A 23,740-nucleotide genomic window follows, 5' to 3' on the forward strand; every position below is an offset into this window, starting at 1 on the left:
GACAACGTCCGACAGAAATTCCTCACCATACATATTTTTACTCTGTACTGTGTTCTTCACAACATTGTCCCTGTAATACAGGTATTCTTGAGGAATGACGGCCGACATGTTGAGCATTTGTTATGAAGACCAACGTCTTTGCTATAAATCAATACCGTTAGGCTAATTATTGCTTATGCATCATATGAAGTGCCATTTGTTGGTCATCTTGCACCCTGTTTTTATTCAATAAAACCACATCTCATTTCAAGCATGTGTGTCAATTTTTACCTCTTTTACCTACATCATTCTGTGCAGTATTCAATTTTCAAACGTCATCCGGCGTTTGGGTCTCGCGTACAGTAATGATGAAGTGGACAGCGTCGGCAGCCCGATGAAGTTTCCTGCGGACGACACCGTTGTTGCAGCGCCACAGGAAAATAGCGAAGCACAAGAAGACGAGCAGAGTAGCGGTGATTGGCCCGAGAGCTGCCAGGTGACCCCAAACGTAAATAAGTATTACGCATACAAAGGCGAAGACCTATACTGATGTCCTCTTACACTGCTCGCAACGAATTACTATAAACAGTAATTACTGTGAGATACCCAGGAATAACAACCTGGGCCGACCGTAAGTGGAACAGTTACGTAAGACTAACTGTAGGCAAAGCCGATGGCAGGCTGGGACTCATTGGGAGAATCTTTAGGTTACGTCAAAGAAAACCACCTACTGACAAATTGCACGAATCCAGGAAACATAGTTCTTCTGAAACACAACTATTGCATATTTCTAAATTTCCAGAAGCCTTTTGACATTGTTTCTCACAAGTGGCTTCTAATCGAACTGCGTGCCTATGAAGTATCGTTCCAGTTGTGCGACTGGATTCGTTATTTCCTTTCAGCAAGGGTTGGGTTGGGGGAAGAGACCAGACAGCGAGGTCATCAGTCTCATCGGATTAGGGAAGGATGGGGGAGGAAGTGGGCCGTGCCCTTCCAAAGGAACCATCCCAGCATTTGCCTGGAGCGATTTAGGGAAATCACGAAAAACCTAATTCAGGATGGCCGGACGCGGGATTGAACCGTCGTCCTCCCGAATGCGAGTCCAGTGTGCTAGCCACTGCGCCACCTTGCTCGGTCCTTTCAGCAAGGCCAAAGTTCTTAGCAACTGACGGAAAGTCATCGAGAGAAACAGAAGTGATGTCTGGCGTTCTCTGTTGTTTCTAGCGCTACCAACTATCCCCTGTTTCCCGCGAAATCCCCTATTTTTGGCTATTTTTTGGTCAGATCCCGTGGCCCATATCATTCCGAATTCCTCTCGTATTTCTATAACTTTTGCAATGGTCGTTAAAACAATTTATTTCGCCTAACACGCCACGGCTTTCCCTACTATCTCTACCCCCGTGGTGATCAAATAAACCATTCCTAAAACTGTATGGTCACTTATCCGTTTTTGCAAAGCGAAGGGAAGTTTTAAAGTCCTTTTTTGAATTTGAATTTGTAGATGTAGAATTAATTGAAATTCTCCTACGTTTACCAACTAGATGACTTTCTTTAACACGAGCAGTTGTCAGAATCATTACAAAATGGGAACCCATTAAAAATTACATGAGAAGAAGCTCTGATTCGGAGGGTACTAAAAGACAGTTCACATCGGACATTTATTTAACGTTTTCTCATGTTCGTGCAGCTGTTTTAGAATGTTCTCTCTCTTTTTAATGCTCTGATGTTAGTATAGCAGAAACTTTTGATGCAGCCAAGACTCTGATTAGTGAAAATGAGCAAGGAATGAAATATTTTGGTAGTGGAGCAAATTGAGTTTTTAATAAGTTAATTGTTTCAGAAAACTCCTTGAAGATAATCTTATTAACTTTTAAATCTAATTGAAAACATATTTAGTCAAGAATTTCAAATTTGAAGAACATTTGCCAATTGCACTACAATCTTGGATGCCTCTTTGTCTGTGGTCCAAGCTAGAATTTAAGCATTTTCAAGAAGTAATTGACACATTTTGCTTAGATGATGTAGTAGAAGATTTTTTGTATGCTGAACGTTGTAATGCAGAAGATATTTTGAATCAAGGCTTTTGCGTGGTATGGAATGCAAACAGAAGATGGCTTAATGTTTTCTGTACCTTGAGTGCCAAAAATTTTCAGTTTCCAGATTTCCTAAAAGTAGTTAGGTTTGTATTAAGAATTATTCCTAGTTCAAACGCTAAGGCAAAAAGTATTTTTTCCCTAATAAACCGTAAATAAACCGAATTGCGCAATAAATATACCCCCAAGCTTATAAAAGCAGAACTGCAATTTGCAGTGAATTTTATTTTTAGATGTATATAATGCTTTATATATGCGAAATCGAATGAATCTTTGCAAAAAGAAGTAAAGACTGTTAATAAACACAAGTAATATTATAAAATAAAGATGCAAACTGTTCTTTATACAAAAAATACTATTTGAAATGTTGATTTTGTAGGTTTCCTTCTCGATCTTTTATTTTACCAATAAAATGTTGGCAACCCTAGCTGTTTCTAAAATACAAAAGCGATTTAGGAGACCATTTGAACAGTCCCCTGAGATTGTTAGCAGATGGTGCTGTCGTTTAGCATATCATTACGTCATCACAAGAACGAAACCAGTTACAAAATAATTTAAACACGATACTTGTATGGTGCGAAAAGCGTCAGTTAAATCTAAATAATGAAAAAAGTGAGGTCATCCAAACGAGTAGTAAAAGAAATAGCTAAATTTCGGTTACACGAGAAATCAAACAAATCTGAAGGCTGTCAATTCTACTAAATACCTGGGGGTACAATTATGAACTTAGATCGGAACGATCACGTAAGAAATATTTGGGGAAGGGAAACCAAGCAGTGTCTTTTATCGTTTTACTGACGGAACACTGAGAAGACGCGGCAGGTCTAGTAAATAGATTGCCTACACTACGCTTGCCCTCTGATAGAGTACTACTGAGCGGTATGGGATCCTTAGCAGATGAGATTGACGGAGAACACCGAAAAAGTTCAAAGAAGTGCAGCTCGTTTTATGCTATTTCAAAATAGGGGAGAGAGCGTCACGTACGTGATACGCGAGGTGGGCTGGCAGTTACTGAAACAAGCGCGTTCTTCGATGTGATAAAACGTTTTTACGAAATTTCAATCTCCATCGTGCTCCCCCGAATGGAAAAATATTTTGTTGATGCCCGTCTACATAGGAAGAAATGAGCATCGTCATAAAATAAGAGAAATCAGAGCTCGCACGGAGATATTTAGGGGTTGGCTTTTCCCGCGCTCTGTTCGAGAGTGGACCGGTAGAGAAATATATAGCATGGAGGCGGTTCGATGATCCCTTTGTGAGGCACTTAATTGTGAATTGCAGATTGTCATGTAGATATAGGTGTAAGGAAATTTTATGCGCCTACACAAGACTGACCCCTGAGTATTGTTCATTAATTTAGGACTCGGTATCACCAAACTGGATGAATAACAGAAGATACAGTGAAGAGTGGTGCTTCGTCGTGGGATCGTTTAGTCGGCGCTAGATGCTCAACGAACTCCAGTGGCAGGCGCTACAAGAGAGGCGTTGTCCGTCACTCACCGAGTGGTCTACTGTTGAAAGTCTGAGCGCGTACGTTCCAAAAAGATTCATAAAACATGCCACTTCCTCCTACGTAAGTCTCGCGGAATGGCCACGAGAAGAGAATCAGAGCTCACACAAAAGTTTATCGACCGTCGTTCGCCCCACGCAGAATTCGTGAATGGAACAGAGGGGGAGGGGCGGCGGAGATGGGGGAGGGGGCGGGGAGGGTGAAGAAAGAAGTACTCTCCGTCACACACCGTGACGTAGCTTAGATGTAGATGTGGTATACATATCCATTTAAATGAGGAGAACTTGCTCGGCTTTCGTAAAGGATTCTTCATACGGAAAGCACTACATGATCTAACAAATGATTTGCTAAAAGAACTAAGTTATCCTGTTGGTATATTCTGTGATCGTGCGAAAGCCTTTGTTTGTGTGGACGGCAAAGTTCTAGTTTAAGGTAAAGATGAAGTCTGTGACGCAAGCCTGTGGCCTTTGTTCTCCGTAGCACAAGGAGGGTGAGGGTGTGGGCCCACCACCCCCGCCACCTTATGCACCCCAGGAAAGACCAACGTTGCTCTTTTGTCAGCAGGTAGAATGGACCTAGGTCCGTCTGGCGGGAGGGACAATCACCGCCCCTATGCGGGACTGAAGCCGGTACCTGCAGGACCGGAGTCTGCCCCATAGTTCAGAGTCACCAAGTTGTACTTGACACACCAAAATGTTATGGGATTAATGGTATCCCTATTGCATACACGAATGTTATCTTCGTAACAGAAAGCATAGTGTCACACTATGAGACTGTGTCACAGCATAAAACGAACCTCACAATGAGGAAGCCTAACATGTGGAGCTCCACAAGGATCAATACAGGGCCAGTTCTTGTTTTTCACCTACATAAATGATTTTCTAGCAGCTTTAAAGGACGATGAAAAGAAGAACAATTATTTCTGGCGACTCTGAGACCCTCCCAGATAGCGGTGTGCGTTAACACCCCACGTCCGAGATTCAGGGAGACGTGGCAGGTCCGGATCGAATCTGCTTCGCGCATTGAAGACAAGAGCTGGGAGAGCCAACCAGTCAGCGGTCTCCCACATCCGACTAGGTGAATACTGGGCTGGCACCCGCATTCAGCTTCACTACGGTTCGAAAAACTCTCTCTCACTTGAATCTGAGATTTACTCTAGACGTAGACACACAGGGTACAGAGATTGTGTCCCGGGGGATTAGGGCTACTAACGTCATCAGGAACGGCATTCGACCAGCAGCTGCCAGAACCACTGTAGTAAAGTCGACTTCAACCAGTACAACAGAGTCGAACCCGTAGCGAAACGGGGAAAGGCGAAGCGGCAGTTTGCTGACGACACAGGCGCACAGACCAGGCGTACTATTCCCGGTAGCTGAGTGGTCAGCGCGACAGAATGTCAATCCTAAGGGCACGAGTTCAATTCCAGGCTGGGTCGGAGATTTTCCCCACTCAGAGAGTGGGCGTTGTGTTGTCCTAATCATCATCATTTCATCCCCATCGACGCGCAAGCCGCCGAAGTGGCGTCAAATCGAAAAACTTTCACCTGGCGAACGGTCTACCCGACGGGAGGCCCTGATCACACGACTTTTACATTTTATTTATTTAGCCCTACAGTGGGTCGCGGCTAACAGTGCCACTTTTAATATCAGAGTGTCACACATTACGCGACTTCAAACAGGCAAAAGAGACCAAGCACAAAAGTGGACAATAGTGAAACGCTATGAGTGAAATTCTTTGCGATCAGACGGGATTAAAAAGTTCAAAAGAGTCAAAATTCAAATAAAATAATCCAGAAAAGCGTTCAGCAAATGTTTACAGACATTTGTTATTTTGTTGACCTGAAAACAAGGGCGTGGATTAACTTTGTCAGTTTTCAGTCCTTCTCGAGTTAGGGAATTATCTGCTGGAACGGTGCACCTAAAATAAATACAGCGGAGTGCTTATTCAGCATAAGCGGATAGTATTAATATTGTGTTCAATAGTTAACCGTACATCTTCCAGAAACCTTTTTAAGGATATTGGAATTCCGGAATGAGATTTTCACTCTGCAGCGGAGTGTGCGCTGATATGAAACTTCCTGGCAGATTAAAACTACATACAGGACCGAGACTCGAACTCGGGTTCGCGGGAGAGCTTCTGTAAAGTTTGGAAGGTAGGAGACAAGGTACTGGCAGAAGTAAAGCTGTGAGAACGGATCGTGAGTCGTGCTTGGGTAGCTCAGTTGGTAGAGCACTTGCCCGCGAAAGGCAAAGGTCCCGAGTTCGAGTCTCGGTCCGGCACACAGTTTTAATCTGCCAGGAAGTTTCGATATTGGAATTCGTTCACCCACTTCCCAGTATATTTACTTCTTAATTTTTTTCTGTTGCTGATCACAAGCTACAAAAACAATTTTCTTGAATCTGTTTGTCTTCTTGTCTACGATTGAGAGCAGTGTTAAGTACTCTGCAACAAAGCTTTCCTCAAACATTAAGCGAGTAATTGGCACTCATTCCTAGTTCAGAAGGAAATTAAAAACGTCCCTTTTTACATATCTTATTACATGTCAAATTATCTGACTATGTAGATTCAAAGACTGAAAATTTTTTCTCACCTGCGTGGCAGGTACATGTGTTCATTGTAAACACTTCATTACAAATAGTAGTGCAATGTAAATAAGCCTCTTCTGACAGAGATGTAGGTTAACTGTTCGAAAAGTACCAGCCTAATGGAGTAAATATAAAGCTACCAATTCAAGATAACCAGCAGCTATTTAGCGTAATAGAAATAACTATTTTTTTGAAAATAGCGACATCCCATTTAGTTACCTGCTGTGCGTTTACAGTAGCTACAGTAGGAATGATACGTGGCCACGTTTGTAGTTGACTTTGTGCTGTACAGGGAGCACAGCTGAGCACGCAGGTCTGCAGCAGCAGCGGCTCTCAGCCGGCAGGGGCTCGAGAAGAGCCGAACTCGGCATCACAGCTGCGGGTGACGTCATTACGTGCCGCTCAATCTCCGCGCCGCAATTCGTCAATTTTAGTGGCTCGCGAGTAGTGGCGCGTGAATCTCTTGGCAACGTTTCCGGTGGCCGAGAAATCTCGAGAGCTTGCTGTCCAGGGAAACAGTCTATAACGCCGTCTGTATCGAGGAGCAGTAGGTCAGGGCAGGGCGCGCAACGTGGGGTCTCACGTTATCTTGTTGAAAGGTGACTTCACGGAGTCATTCAAAGCCACACACTGCTCGTGAACGGAAAGGAGAGAGAGAGGGAAATGCCGGTGGTAGCAGAATTGTTCGCCGCCTCGCGGAGTACAGGTGTGGGTGCGGGCGGCGATTCTCGACCTGGGGCCGAAGGCTGAGCTGGTACCTCGCCTGTCTGGTGGTACGCGTTGACAAAGACAAGCAAAGCTGCGTCTTGTAGCTTCCGCTTGTCGCGACGGTTTTTATTGCCAACGCTGAAGAGCCGCGAGGGACAGAGGGGCGTGGCGGGCAGCCGGAGGAGGCATTGTGCCCGCTGACAACGGCGGCCACGCCCCTACACTGCGCGCGCGCACTCTGCAGCGCCTCTCTGAGGCCTGTGCAGGCTTGTGTCCCTGCTGCAGGCGACCAGCTGTAGTCTGAAAAACGCAACAGGACGCCGTTTATTCATCCGTCCGGCCATCGTGTCCTGTAGCTCTGAACACGGACGAAATCCTTCGAGGATATGGAAAACGACGACACTCACCTTAACAAAAGACAAGTAACTTTTAGAGACTTAATTTGTCACTGTGCTGGTTCAAATGGCTCTGAGCACTATGGGACTTAACTTCTGAGATCATCAGTCCCCTAGAACTTAGAACTACTTAAACCTAACTAACCTAAGGACATCACACACATCCATGCCCGAGGCAGGATTCGAACCTGCGACCGTAGCGGTCTCGCGGTTCCAGACTGGAGCGCCTAGAACCGCACGGCCACTCCGGCCGGCTCACTGTGCTGCTTATTATTATTTGTCCTGGTGCAGATAAATGTAACCTAGTCAATACACTGTTGGCCATCAATATTGCGACATCAAGAAGACGGCAAGCACCAAACGTCGAACTGCCACGAAGTCCACATGTCTGCTTCGATATGGAAATAAGAGGAAACATCTTCTGAACAGTCCCAGTTCTCTGTATAGTATCAGACTGCGCATATTCGCGTTTGGGGCGTCTTAGTAGGCCCGACATTTTTTCTTACCTTGCAAACTAGAGGTGTATTAAATTTGGCTCCCCTCCGTCCATAATTATTTTATCGCTATGTTGACGATACATTTATGGTCTGGCCACAAGGCGCAGAAGCTCTCTAACAATTCAAGGAACACATGAGCAGCATACATACGAACACCCGGTTCACTGTCCAGATGGAGAAGGAAGTAAGTTTGTCATTCTTGGACGTCTTAGTACGACGACAGGCGGACGGGCGCCTCGGCCACTCTGTGTACCGCAAGCCGACGCATACAGATTTCTATCTTAATGCACAGAAGGGGGCTCTGAGCACTATGGCACTTAACATCTGAGGTCATCAGTCTCCTAGAACTTAGAACTACTTAAACCCAACTAACCTAAGAACATCACACACACATCCATGCCCGAGGCACGATTCGAACCTGCGACCGTAGCGGTCGCGCGGTTCCAGACTGAAGCGCCTAGAAGCGCTCGGCCACTTCGGCCGGCTTAATGCACAGAGTTTCCATCATCCTGTGCAGGAGAGAGCCATTTTGAACACGTTGGTATATAGAGCAAAATGTATTTCTGATGAGGACCACTTGAAGTCCGAAATTAACAAACTGAAGTACGTGTTCCGAAAGAATGGCTGTGGTGCACACGATATAAAGGCAGCGTTCTCCGAGAAAAGGTAACGTAAAAACGTTGCGAACGCACACGCACGACGAACGACCTATTGCGATTCTTCCTTTTTGTGGCGCTGTATCCAGTAAAATAGGAAGACTCCTGGGTAGACTGGGTACAAGACCGATTTTTCGTCCTCCTAAGAAAATTAAGGAAATATTACGTCCTGTTAAGGACAGTCCCGACCTCATGGTCCCTGGAATTTATAATATACCCTGTGAGTGTGGAAGAAATTGTATAGGTCAGACCATTCGTACCTTTTCCGACCGCTGTGCAGAACACCAACGACATATTAAAAATAGAGAACTATAGAAATCGGCAATTGCGGAGCACAGCCCCACTAACAAAATATTGTTTGATGAAACAAAAATGTTGTTCCATGGCTCTACATACTGGAATTCTGTTATTAAGGAGGCTATTGAAATAAGAATGAGCGAGAAGAAGTTTAACCGAGATAGCGCATATTATGTGAGCGGTGCATGGAAACGAGCACTCGATGCAGAGAGGCAGCAGAGACATTCCTTTAACTGTTTAGGTTGCCATGGAAGCTGTGGCGCCTCCAGCACAGACATTGACACAGTCTGCGACAGCAGACCAACCACAAGCCGACCAATCAGAAGCCGTCCACGGGCTATATAAGGCCACCACACCAACAGTGAAGACAGTCATTTGCTCCTGACGATGACGGCTATCGTCAAAAGTTCGAGATTTTATCCCGAACTGACGAGGGAAGAAAACCGAGAATGTTTTACATAAAATACACGCAAGTCCTCCTGCACACGTCGATGGACTAACTGTCCTGGAATAAAGGATGTTTCCGGAAAATGGCTCAGCCACAGACAATAGAATTGTTTCCGGAATGAATTCACTCTGCAGTGAAGTCTGGGCTCGCCAGACCACCTCTGGTTCGCTTAGCTGGTAATCTGGACAACACCTGTGACATTTTTGACGCGTTAATTCTGGCGCCTGAACCTCGTCTTCACGGTCTCCGTGATGTCATCTTTCAACAATATAACGCAAGACCTCACATTGCGCGCTGCCCTGACCTACAGCACCTCGATACAGACGGCGTTATAGACTGTTGCCCTGGACAGCAAGTTCTCTAGATCTCTCAGCCACTGGAAACGTTGCCAAGAGATTGACACGCCTCCATTCGCGAGCCTCTAGGATTGACGAATTGCAGCGCGGAGATTGAGTGGGACGTGATGACGTCACCCGCAGCTGTGATTTTGAGTCCGGTTCTTCTCGAGGCCCTGCAGGGTGAGAGCCGCTTGCAGCCCTGTCTGCTGAACTGTGCACCCAGTACAACATAAAGTGAACTACAAACGTGGCCATGTATCCTTCCTACTGCAGCTGCTCTACACGCATAGCATGTAACTAGATGGAAGGTCGCTACTTTAAAAAAAGTAGCTGTTTTTTCTGTTGCACTAAATAGCTGCTGATTATCTTGAATTGGTAGCTTAATATTTACTTCATTAGATTGGTACTTTTCGAAGAGTTACCTAAGTACATCTAAGCAACCAGCTAATGAAATATTTGTAAGTATCAGTGGGTGGTTCACAGCAAATGGATTGTCACTGAATTTTGACAAGACCCAGTACATACAGTTCAGTACCTCACAAAGAATACCTGACCCTGTAAGTATAATGTACTCAAACAAATTAAAGCTGTATACAGTTTCAAAATTTTAGGTCTTCAAATTGACCACAACCTAAATTGGAAAACTCACACTCTAGACTTAATGAAACGCCTTAGTTCAGCTACATTTTCAGTACGTATGATAGCAGAAATAGGCGATTTAAAAATGAAGAAATTAGTTTATTCGGTCTACTTCCATTCACCAATGAGTTATGGAATCATGTTTTAGGGAAACTCCTCCCACAAAGAGAACATTTTCAAAATTCAAAAACGCGTAATTAGAATTATATCTGGTGTCAGTCCTAGATCATCATGCAGAGACCTCTTTAAGAAACTCGTTAATCTAACTACTACTTCTCAGTACATATACTCACAGATGTCCTTTTTCATTTCCAACATGTCTCTTTTTACACAAAATAGTGCAAAACTTGATTATAATTCCAGAACCAAAAACAATCTGTATGAGGACTATAAAAGCTTAACAGTACAAAAAGGAGTCAAATACATGGGTACTCATATATTCAATAACTTACCACAGCATATCAAAGGTCTTTTAAGTGATGAAGATTGGTTTCAGAGTGAATTGAAGAACTTCCTGTTGGCCAACTCTTCCTACTCCAGCGATGAATATCTTCACAAGGATTTTTGGAACACAATCTACGACCAAGCTTAGAGACAGAAGTGATGACACTTTCTGCAGGACCTGACAATCATTCTGCAGGACAATGTTCAAGCACATACAGTGCAAGCTGTTACTGATTTGTTTGAGTGATGGGGCTGTTAAGTGCTATACAACCTACTGCACTCCCCTGACTTAAGCCCTCGTGAGTTCAACTCGGTTTCTAAACTGAAGGAAACACTTCATGGCATTCGCTTCAGAACTGCTACGAATTCGTCGGGCAATAGACCGCGCTCGAACTGTCAACACAGCTGGCACTGCTAAGAGTATCCTACGACTTCCACATCGCAGACAACGGGTTATAAATGGTTCAAATGGCTCTGAGCACTATGGGACTTGACTTCTGAGGTCATCAGTCCCCTAGAACTTAGAACTACTTAAACCTAACGAACCTAAGGACATCACACATATCCATGCCCGAGGCAGGATTCGAACCTGCGACCGTAGCGGTCGCGCGGTTCCAGACTGTAGCGCCTAGAACCGCTCGGCCACTCCGGCCGGCACAACGGGTTATACACAATGCTGGTAACTACTCTGAAGGTCAGTAAAACTTTGGAACACGTATCTATTTTGTGCGAACTGTAAAGAAATATTTGCCACTATTAAAATTCCAACCCTCGTACTGCCTGGTGCAGAGTCCTCAGCCGAATCACAAAGATAGTACGACATTCCGTACTGCAGTTAGCGTCAGAGTCTACACCATATTTTACTGTATACTAATTTATAAAAGATTCTATCTGTGAAGTAATGAAAATTCCGCCTTTTGTAAGGCAGTAGTTATTTCAAGCAAAAATGAAATCGAATCACAAGTGTGTAATAGCTACGATTTACCAGGGGCTATTTAATTCCGCCGTAGCACAAGCCGAAGGATGTACAGACGAGGATAAAGCCGTATTAGAATTTATCATTCAAGTCGCTGATTATTTTTCTTTTAAGATTATACATCGTTTAATATTGATGCTTCTGCAACATCTGTAGCCAAAATAAAGACAAATGGAAGATGCAGAATTTTAATAGCAACTTTTTCTTTGCAAATATGGTTATCCACGAGGAAATTCTGTTTAGTAAAAACTACAGAAATATCAACTGCGCCATAGCCGGTCCCAAGCCAGGTTGAGAAAGGAGGAGGGGGAGGAGTAACACCTCGTAAAAAAAAAAAAAAAAAAAAAAAAAAAAAAAAAAAAAAAAACTTGGTTCACCTGGCCCGGGTGATAGTACCTCGTGAGGGCCCCTTGCCAGGGACACGGTGAAGACCTCAACGGCAGCGGAGGCGGAGAAAATGGACTTCGGTACGGCGGAGCTGGCGGAAGAGGCACCTTTTCTCTTTGGGTACAAAAAGAGTACAAGTAGCGACTGAACCCCAGAGGGGCGGCTACAGACTGCGTCTGACTCGTAGTGAGCGGCTGTCTTTAGGCTGGGCATCCTAGTGCCTATGTGGAAAGTAACGGGAAACTACCACATTACATTCCCAATCAGTACATGGTATGTCTCTCCATGTGAAAGATTCTGGAGTTAAATCTTCCCCTCATTCGGATCTCCGGGAGGGGAACACATTGAGAGTAGACGTATTTGAAAGGAAGAAAGCCACAGTGAAGGGAGGAAAGATAAGGATTGGAACATGGAATATCAAGACACTATACTACAAGCAGGAAAGCTAGACAATGCAAAACAGGAGATGAAAAGGAACAGATTAGATGCCTTCGGTTTGTGTGAAATGAGATAGGGAGAGAATGGGGAGATAGAAAGTGGAGATTATAAGCTCTTTTACTCAGGGGAAATCAAGAGTGGTGAAAACGGAGTAGGAATATTGATAGGGCAAAAGTTGAAAAATAAGGTAAAGAAGGTACAATATATTGATGGAAGACTGATGATGATACGACTGAAGGGTAGTTCAAAAGATTTGGTATTAATACAGGTATATATGCCAACCAGCCAGCACAGAGATGAGGAAGTGGAAGAATATTATGAGAAAATACAAGAACTTATCGAGAAAGAAAATAGAAATGCCTGCGTTATCATCATGGGGGACTGGAATGCAGTGGTGGGTGAAGGAAGAGATTTTCCAATTTGGATTAGGAATAAGAAATGAGGGAGGTGAACGACTAATTAGTTTCTGTAAAGAAAATTCATTAACAGTGGGTAACACATTATTTGAACACTACAACAGGAGACGTTACACATGGATATCAAATTTGAATAGGGAAAGATATCAGCTGGACTACATCCTGATACAAAAAAGGTTTAGGGACTGTTTGAAGAATGCTAAAGCTTATCCAGGAGCGGGTATAAATTCCGACTACAACCTAGTGATGGGAGAAATATAAGTGAAGTTGAAAATAGTCTGTAGAGGTAAAGCAAAGGAAAGACTAAACATAGAAAGACTCAGAGATAGGAAAGGCATCAGATTTGAAGAACAGATTTATGGAAAATGGCAACGAGGTAGTGTTGATGAAAGTGTTAATGACAAGTGGATAAAAATGAGGGAAGGACTCATGGACTCTGCCAAAGAAGTACTAGGAATTAGAGTATCCCAAAGCACCAGGAAAGAATGGATAACAGAAAACATGTTAAAAAAGATGGAAGAGCGCAGAAAGTGGAAAAGTGTAGAAACTGAAGAAGGCAAAAAGAGGTACAGGAAACTGAATAATGAATTAAGAAGACAATCTGAAGAAGCAAGAGAAAAATGGATGAAACAGAAATGCGACGAAATAGAGAAAATGGAGAGAGAGGGAAAGTATGAAATGATGTATAGACTGGCTAGTGAGATAGTTTTTGAACGTAAAAGAAAGAGGAAGAACATGGAAATAGAAAGAGCGGATGGTACTCTAGCAGAAGAACCACAGGAGGTTTTGAACAGATGGCAAAAATATATTGAATGTCTGTATACGGGGGATGAAATGCAAAGCGAAATTAAGGTTGAAGAGGAGCAATATGTGCCGGAAGATGGAAAGGGGTTTACCATCTTGAAAGCAGAAGTAGAAAAGGAGATGAAGAATAGGAAGGCATGTGGAATAGATGATTTGCCAGCAGAACTGTTGAAGAGTCTGGGAAACAAGGCAAGAAAAGAAATAGTCTACCTCTGTAACGAGATATACGACAAAGGGGAATGGCCTGAGGACTTCGCTGCAACAGTTATGATACCAATGGAGAAAAAGAGAAGTACTAAAAAATGTGAAGGGCACCGGACCATCAGTCTAATTTCTCATGCAGCTGAAGTCTTGCTGAGAGTGTTGAATAGAAGGTTATATGGCAAGCTGGATAGAGGGATTGCAGAGGAGCAGTTCGGTTTTAGAAGAGGAAAAGGAACAAGAGATGCTATTGGCCTGCTAAGAAATGTAGGGGAAAGATATATGGAAAAGTGTAGAGAAATCTTTGCTGTTTTTATAAATTTAGAAAAGGCTTTTGACAGAGTTCAGTGGAACAAGCTGATGGATATTTTGAAGAGGAAAGGAGTAGATTGGAAAGAGAGACGACTGATACAGAATCTATATTTACACCAGAAATTAAGGATCAGGATTGGAAATGAAATGTCAGAAGGAAGCAGCATTGGACGAGGTGTTAGACAAGGTTGTTGACTTTCCCCACTGCTGTTTAACGTATACCTTGAAGAGATTATTGCGAAAAGCTTAGATGGGAAAAGAGGAATATGTATTGGTGGAAAGAGAATAGAATGTATAAGATTTGCTGATGAGATGGTATTAGTGGCACAAAGTGAGCGGACAGTGAATAACATGCCCAAAGATCTGAATGAAGCTTGTGTGGAATATGGGATGCAAATAAACACAGCAAAAACAAAGAGTATGGTCATCAGTACAAGACGCAGACTGTCCAATATTAGGACAATCTAACATTGGCCAAATAAGTGAATTTAAATATCTCGGAAGCACAATAACTGAAGACTTGAGATGTCACCAGGAGGTGAAAACTCGAATTGCCATAGCGAGAGAGGCATTCAACAGAAATAGGAGACTCTTATGTGGCAAATTAGATAAAGGACTAAGGAAAAGGCTTGGCAAATGTTTTGTCTGGAGTGTGGCACTATATGGGGCAGAAACATGGACGTTGAGACGAGAGGATGAAAAAAGATTAGAAGCATTTGAGATGTGGATATGGAAGAGAATGGAGAGAATAAGCTGGATGGAAAGTAATGAAAAGGTATTGGAAGGGGTTGGTGAGAGAAGATATCTGCTGAAGGTTGTAAGAGAAAGGAAAAAGAACTGGTTGGGACATTCATTGAGATGGGAGTGCTTGCTAGTAGATGCTTTGGAGGGATTGGTTTGTGGGAGAAGACAGAGTAAGAAGGAGATACAAGATGATAGACGACATAAAGGGAAGAGGAAATTATGCAGACCTGAAGAGGATGGCAGAAGTCCGGACAGCCTGGAGAACTACCATGTGAAAACCTGCCTTTAGGCTGAACACTGATGATGATGATGATGATGATAGAAATATCCAGTTAGGTCTCGATAGAACCAACCCTAGTGCGAAGACTACAGCTGGCTGTAAATGCGGAGAAATCCAAAGCAGTGCTGTGCACGAATCGCCAGAGCGCAGCGTCCCGTGACTGCAGCACTGATGAGTCACACAACCAGAGCCGAAGGCAGTCGCGCCGTACAAATATTTGACAGTAGCGGTGCGCCGAGATGCGGACCGAAGGAAATGCCAGGCCGCGATTCATCGATAGAAACCACGTCAGCCCGTCAACTGAGGGGAGACTGTATAGACATGTACCGGACCCGTACGTCGGCCTAACAGCGGACTTGTCGCGTGTACGAAGGACGGCGGTGTGACTCATCACAGACTTGACGGGCGAGAGAGTGTGACGGAAGTGTTCAACAGTCTCAGCTGCCAGACACTCGAAGAAGCACGTCGTACACCTCGTGACAACGTGCTCCGAGAACTCTGGGAACTAGGGTGAAATCTAAGAATATTGTTCGGCCCCCAATATGTCCATGACGTAGAGTCAGCGCATTAAAAACCGGGCAAACAGCGCTCCGCACAGAGACGTACAAACAGTCGCTACTGCAGATGCCCCATCCGTGAATGTAACAGGAAGAAACGCTAATGTATTGTGCAATAAAAAGCACCCTCTGTGACACACTTCGCACTGATTCGCAGCCCGGTTGCGGAAACCACGAAGAGTCAGAAAATTCAAACAAGAGCAACTCGTACGATGGTTTCCATCTCGTTTACTTAAGCCTAGTTTACACGATGACATTGGGTTGCGCCACTCGTTCCGTGGAATGAGTTGCACGGAAATGGTTTCATATTTGACTGTAGACACGGCGAAACCAGTATACACTTCAGTTTCGTCGTTTTGTGGGTTCCTGAGCCGTGTCGGAAGCGAAGTTTTGGCAGCTGCATGTCGCACGAGCTGTGATGGAGTTAAAGCTTGTAGCGTGGAATCGCTGCATAAGAAAAAAATGAGAAACATGTTTCGATTCGTGATTGGATGAAGAAAAGACGTCAGCTTGGTTGCTCTGCCTCCTTGCTGAAATAATTTATAATGGAAGATCTAAGAAGTTCTTTTAATTATCTTAGAATGTCGCCAGAACTGTTCACGTTTCTTCTAAATAGAGTTAATTATGCTATAAGGAATAAAGATATGTAACGCATGAAGCATTGTCGCCAGAACTGAAATTACAAATCACATTGCGTGCATTACAATCGAGAACACTCGGCATGCTAAAAGATGCGGTTTTAGTTGGTGATGACGCTTTTTCATTAACGCCAATAATTATTAATATTAACAGTAATAATTATTAAAATTAACAGCAGTAATTATTCAAAGAAGGCCGCTTTAAGAAGAGAATGGTTTGCAGACTACTCTCTTGAAGATACAGTAGTTCTGTACAGTGGCAATATTTCAAAATTATAACATATGTGAATGGGGAGCACTGCAGCGACGTTTTAAATAGATGAATATTGAATAAAGAATTTAGCTTCTTGATTTGTGTAGCCTTCCCTCCTGTCAACAACATCCCTTAAAAAAAAAAAAAAAAAAAAAAGAGAGAGAGAGAGAGAGAGAGAGAGAGAGAGAGAGAGAGAGTCGGTCAACTCGAATGATGGGATTTTAGTCTTGTAGACGAGAGCATTCCCGCAGCTAGAATTACATTTGCATTTATGTTTCTTAATTCAGTTGTATATGTGCTCCTAATTCAATAAATTTTGCCCTGCAGCTCAGATATTGTCACACTATGTCCTGATCGCACGTGAAGGTCTCAGGAGCAGCAATTTGTTGCTTATTTTTGTAATCAGGATCACCGAAATCCCACAAACACCTATGCAAAGCATAGATATCCAAAAAGTGAACGTTATTCTCCGTTCCCCACGTTATATTTCAGTTTGTCCACACTCTAGGAACACACACAACCTCAAAACTCATGCAGCTAGTGTCGCCAAAGCTGGAACACGCCGAAAGTGTTTAGTTTCAACGACGAGTTGCGCATGCGCAGTGGCTGGTAGAGCAGTTGCCTGCAACCTAGTGTCGTCGTGTAAACTAGGCTTTACACTGTAATTACCACAAAACGAAAGAACAACTCATTTCCGTCTCGTGGGACTAGTCTCAGTATACAAGGCGTTAAGAAAAATATATTCCATATTTTGATATACGGTAGAACGGGTCAAAACAACAAAAAAGACCCTGTAAATATGGGTCTTAAGCCTATCTCTTTTATTGCGAATTCTTTGCTGTTACGAACGTCCCACAGAATGCAGTAAACAAATGAAAGCACATTCTGTTACTGCGAAACAACACTTGTGAGAAATCTCTACAGGGAGCCTGCCATTTCCCATGTGGAATAACAGACTTCCATTATGCTGGTAAGTGCATTCTGTAGGTCGTTCATAATAGCAAAGTCACAGCAGCAAAGATGAAATGCTCATGGCTCTTAAGGTATGCATTTTATAGCCCATGTTTAGGTGGACATTTTTGTATTGTTTTGGTCGTTATTAGCACCTCTCAAAATATGGAATTTGTTTTACAGCCTGTGTAAAGCACCGCGGTACACACGCCACAACTGCTACGGCATAACGTGCATCAAGTTGGGAAAGGGGCTGAAGGTACGGTGATTGTAGCTAATCACCTTTTCCATGCGGCAGAGAACTGGGCACTTCTGTGCAGGGAGAGAGAGAGACGCTGCGGAAGCGTACGACCACAGCACACTACGACAGCGAGCGAAAGTTTCAGAACATCGATAACGCACGACGGTTTTTCGCGGGACAGATCGCAAGTGTACATTTCAAAAAATCTTAACGCGGGCACAAATATAATCGATATCGGTCGTTTGTAATGTGCAAGTCAGAGTGTGAGAATAAACATAGTTTGTGATAAGTCGCCGCCACAGCTGTGCCGCGTACTTACAGCCTGCTTGCAGCAGCGCAGGGTATGCCTGTGCGGGCGTCATTGCGGCGGTAGTTCACTTCTGGATGGCCGATGCAGAATAAGACTGCGCGCGTCCTCCCACTTCTGCGATTCCCCTGCAGCCAAAGCGGGAGAAGACGCGGCCGACTTCTGTCTCGGCTGCAGTGCTGCCATCTACACGGACGTCACACACTCACACTGACCTTCCGTCATATAACGTCTAGTTCAGATAAGGCGAAATAGGTTTTCCCTACTGACGCTAAAGCGAACACCACGATCGAGCAGTCATCCGTGGCGTTTTAACTGTAACGCATTCTATGAAAGCCACGGTGGGAAAACAGCGATGAATACTCGGAGAACTCCTTTTATTGTGCTACCAGCTTCCAGCTGGAAGATTGCCATAAGGCCCTGGACAATGCTGAAACGAAACAGATTTCATTCTAACATTAAAGTAAACAAAACCGGCACTATACATTATGCTAATTCACTGGCTGTACTTGCACGAAACATCGCCTTGGCACGCTGCTCATGTCTGGATGGAAGATCGGTTTGGACACCACACAGCTTTACTAGGTGTATGCATTGATGAGGGGTTGAACCGGATCTGCTGAAACGTTTGAGTTCAGCTACTTATGCTATTAGCGTCATTGCAAATTTTCGCGATATACATCTCAATAAATTAGTTTACCACGCCAATTTTCATTCTCTGCTTTCGTTTGGCATCATATTCTGGGGTAACTCATCATTGAGTAAAAGAGTGTTCATTGCACAAAAGCGTGTGATCAGAATAATTGCTGGAGCTCATGCAAGATCATCCTGCAGACACTTACTTAAAGAGCTAGAGATCTTCACTGTAGCCTCACAATATGTATATTCACTTATGAAATTTGTTATTAACAATCTGAATGAATTCAAAAGTAATAGCAGTGTACATGGCTACAACACTGCACCAGTATGTCCGCCTTTTCAGGGGTGCAGTGGGCCCCACCTTCCTCCTGATGGATGATAACACACGGCCCCACGGAGCTACCATCGTGGAGGAGTATCTTGAAACAGAAGATATCAGGCGAATGGAGTGGCCTGCCTGTTCTCCAGACCTAAACCCCATCGAGCACGTCTGGGATGCTCTCGGTCGACGTATCGCTGCACGTCTTCAAACCCCTACGACACTTCACGAGTTCCGACAGGCACTGGTGCTAGAATGGGAGGCTATACCCCAGCAGCTGCTCGACCACCTGATCCAGAGTATGCCAACCCGTTGTGCGGCCTGTGTACGTGTGCATGGTGATCATATCCCATATTCATGTCGGGGTACATGCGCAGGAAACAGTGGCGTTTTGTGGCACATGTGTTTCGGGACGGTTTTCTCAACTTATCACCAATACCGTGGACTTAACGGATCAGTGTCTTGTGTGTGCCTATGAGCCTGTGCCGTTACTACGAGTTTTGTGTACATTCTGCAATTATGAGCACGAGTGTATAAGAGGTCCTATGTCACTGATAAGAGAAACCATCGTGGACGCTATGGAAATAACGGGAACTTTATTAAGTGGAAAGGAACAGGCACGGCACATGAGAGACGCACTGCATATGAGAAACGGGAAGGAGAGCGAACTAGCGCTACGGTTAGCACACCCGAGGCAAAAATTTTACACGTTTGCGGCCGTGGTCACTGCTGGGGCGACAACACGCAGTGAGCAACGGAAATGGTTACCGCCAGCTGACTTAGGCCAAAAGAAGGAAATGCTAGCCAGGTGGGGCGTTTCTAGACGGTTCGAGGAGGTTCGCGAAGCTTTGGAAAGACTTTGGCCATTAAAAGTACCTTCAATGGAAACGGGGGAATCAATACAGCCACGGTAAACTCCTAAGAGTCCCTGAAAAAAAGGGGTATATAAATGTCAGCTGATGGCCGCGGTGGTCTAGTGGTTCTAGGCGCGCAGTCCGGAACCGCGGGACTGCTACGGTCGCAGGTTCGAATCCTGCCTCGGGCATGGATGTGTGTGATGTCCATAGGTTAGTTAGGTTTAAGTAGTTCTAAGTTCTAGGGGACTGATGACCACAGAAGTTAAGTCCCATAGTGCTCAGAGCCATTTGAACCATTTTGAATGTCAGCTGGCGACAGTAGTAGGTGAAATGAACATGAGACAGTTGGCGAGTGGTTCGCGCGGTCGTCGCCAGGGAGCAGTTAATTCGTCGGGAACCGTCACCGAAAAGTGACAGTTCAATGGTGCTGCAGTAAACCACGAGAAGGCTCTGTACAGCTTGTCTCTAGAAGTAGCAAATAGTAGTAGTATTTATGCATGTCAGAATGTACAGAGGAGCAAGTGGCGCATTACACTTGTCAGTGCAACGAGGAATAATTTGTAGTTTTCTGCGTACAGAAGGGAACGAGTTCTGTCTCGCACTCGTCTCTTCTCTTTATTCGAGTATTTGTTGGTATCATTGAAACGAGTCTGGAGCAAAGCATAGTAGAAGGTAGTACTCAGGAACCTGAGGTTTCTAGAGTGGTAGATTGTAATTGCTGATGGATAAAAAGCCATTGCAAGACACCTCTTCGAGTAAGGCTGAATTGGAGTCTTGTGGAATACTCGTAACTTAGTAGTGATTGCGTACGGTATGCAACTAACCGCCTAGAAGCGACACACTACGCACCTGCCACCAGCTTCTGCTTCTGTTTCTCCTTCTGCTTCTGCGGCTGCTGTTGCTGTTGCTCGAAGATGCGGACGGCCGCCTTGACGGAGCTGCTGGGGGGCGGCCCGGGGGCGGCCGCAGCGGGGGTGGCAGCGGGGGCGGCAACTGCAGCGGAGGCACCGGCAGAGGCGGAAGGCACCCCCGGCGGCGGCCCTACCGCTGCCGCCCCCGCCCCCGCGGACAGCGCGTTGAACTTGGCGGACAGCGCCGCCACACCGGGGGCGATGGCGCGCTCGCGCTCCCGCCTCCGGGGGCAGAAGCGGGGGGCGGCCAACGCCACCGGCACAGCCGCCTCCACCGCCGTAGAGCCAGACTTCATGCCGCGTCCTGCAACAGCCAGACAAACCACTCTCACTCCCGCGCCTCTACTCGAATGGAACACCATTTCTCTACTGCTGACTGCGAACTATTTTGTTGCGACCAGAGGTCAACACCTCTCAGAAACCAGTCCTAGGTATTCACCGCCAGTCACAGTCTGTGATGGCACTAACAAATCTCTGCTCTGACCTATCATCTTTTTACATTCTTCATAAGACAACAACATGTTTTCTTAGCTGCAAACATTTTAGGTTAGGCTTTACATCAAATGAAGCAACACGTTTGCTGTTACCAGTCACCTTTTATTTATCTCCACGCCGCGTTTCAAAAGTCTATTAAACCCCCATCAAGGTTGATTTACATTTGTTAGAATGAGATGCGTCTGTATAGTGTTACGATGTTTTTGGAGGAACTTGTGGCACTGTCTCCACTAGTGACAGGTTCCTTTATTTTCGTAACACATCACATGTATAGTGTCATATTTTGTAAACAATGGAGGTATAAACCTTTGAAACGTGTCGTGGAGATAAATAAACAGTGACAGGTAGCAGTAAACTTGTTGTTTCATTTAACACGTTATTTATATTTCAACCTTAAATTATTCGTTATTGTAAAAAAGTATTTACTATTCCTTGTCAAATGTTTCAGATAAAAGCAAAACAAACTACAAAAATGGATGACAAACGAGAACCGTAATATGTACGACCTGTTTTAAAATGTCAGTTACCAAAAAAATGGTTCACATGGCTCTGAGCACTATGCGACTTAACTTCTGAGGTCATCAGTCCCCTAGAACTTAGAACTACTTAAACCTAACTAACCTAAGGACATCACACACATCGATGCCCGAGGCAGGATTCGAACCTGCGACCGTAGCGGTCCCGCGGTTCCAGACTGTAGCGCCTAGAACCGCTCGGGCACCCCGGCCGGCGTCAATTAACATGTCTCCAAATTCGCAATTAGCAGATGCATTTCCTGCCTCTCCTTCGTTGAGCAAAAGCCCTCCGAACAAAATGTTAGTTACAGCCTTAAACTAGCACACTGGCCGTTTCTGAGCGCTCTAGAAGGTGTGAAACTCGTACCGACCGCTCCTCTCAGCCTCCGCAGCTGACTTACGGGGTGCGTGAACACCACCTGCTCAGAAGCATCTAGAACACCTACTAGTAGGCCTGTGTCTCCGGCCGTTGAGGAGTCCACCGACATGGGAGCCACTGTGCCCGCTTCCTCCGTGCCTTCGCCTGGTTTCTCCACGGCCGCGCCCTCAGTGGACCTGGCAGCGCCTCGCGGCACCGCTTTGCTACGGCACCTTCCTACCGCCTGCGAGCTACCAGCCTTAAGCCGTCGGCACAATCACCGTACATCCGAGCGTTGAGCGTGCCGAGTTTCTGACGTCATAGTGTGGAATAGCACGTTCGGGAGTCTTTCCGAACGCGCAGAGCAATATCTAGCATGTCAAATATTCTGAGCGTGAGTCTGAGCGTTGACACGCCATCTCCCTTCAGCATTGAGATGTGAGGCGCCATATTGGCATTCAGTTCAAGCATATCTTTTATATGTCGTTTCTGAGGTGGTGGTGGTGGTTAGTGTTTAACGTCTCGTCGACAACGAGGTCATTAGAGACGGAGCACAAGCTCGGGTTAGGGAAGGATTGGGAAGGAAATCGGCCGTGCCCTTTCAAAGGAACCATCCCGGCATTTGCCTGAAACGATTTAGGAAAATCACGGAAAACCTAAATCAGGATGGCTGGAGACGGGATTGAACCGTCGTCCTCCCGAATGCGAGTCCAGTGTGCTAACCACTGCGCCACCTCGCTCGGTATCGTTTCTGAGCACCAGTAAGTTCAGAATCACTCGAAAAGCCGTTGTTAACTGCGTGATTCGTTGCAATAAATTAATGAGATACATCGTATTAGTGGCAAAAGAATTATTGTAACTTGCGTATTATGAGAGTATGTCATTTGAAGGTAGCGATACACTGAGGATCCACCAAAAATACATTGTTCTTGGTACAACTTGTTATAATTAAATTTCAGCTAGTAATATAGCTACGATTAAAGCATTTAGCAAGTGCTAACATCTTAGAATTCGCCACAAACGAATTGTTGTCAGTTTAGCGATGACATACGCTCATAATACGCAAGTGACAATTCTTTTAGCAGGCACGGTAGCTCAGCGTGTTCGGTCAGAGATCTGGTTGGCCTCTGTAATAAAAAAACTGAGTGGAAGGATCAGCAAACGAACTTGACCGGATGTCACGTGACGTCCGCAACGACCAAACACAGCGATCAAAAAAATCAGACTCTTGACACTGATGAAACGAAACTATAAATGTCTCAGTTGAACACATAAATGCAAAAAAATTTTATAAAAAATGCGTAGTCAGTAGCGTTGATGATACATGACCAGAAAGGTGATCTGATGATGATTCGCGTCTCACCAAGTCTAAATATTTTTTTCCTAACATTCGCGTATATAATAGGTCCTGACGCTTTATTATTAGTTTAATGTAAGTATATACTACAATATTTGATGTTATGCAAAGATAAGTTCACCTTTTCCTGAGGAGTGAGTTTGTTCGATTGGCTTAATCTACAGGACAGCTTGCGCTACTTGTATAAAGATATTT

At 44.7% G+C, this 23,740-nt stretch overlaps 1 protein-coding gene across 5 annotated transcripts in view; it reads right to left on the reverse strand.

Moving 5' to 3' along the window:
- Positions 1 to 23,740, reverse strand: part of LOC126253408 (mucin-5AC-like) — a 448,548-nt gene that overhangs the window by 185,168 nt on the left and 239,640 nt on the right. For 4 of the 5 annotated variants that reach the window (XM_049954712.1, XM_049954716.1, XM_049954713.1 and 1 more), the window contains one exon: positions 20,759 to 21,124. In XM_049954712.1, the coding sequence (XP_049810669.1) occupies positions 20,759 to 21,116 (358 nt within the window). In that variant the 5' untranslated portion in view covers positions 21,117 to 21,124. Of the gene's footprint in view, positions 1 to 18,106; positions 18,217 to 20,758; positions 21,125 to 23,740 lie in introns of those variants that run through there. The other variant, XM_049954714.1, reaches the window with a different exon arrangement.

The sequence above is a fragment of the Schistocerca nitens genome, chromosome 4 (genome assembly GCF_023898315.1).
Source record: "Schistocerca nitens isolate TAMUIC-IGC-003100 chromosome 4, iqSchNite1.1, whole genome shotgun sequence".
In the NCBI taxonomy this organism is placed as follows: Eukaryota; Metazoa; Arthropoda; class Insecta; order Orthoptera; family Acrididae; genus Schistocerca; species Schistocerca nitens.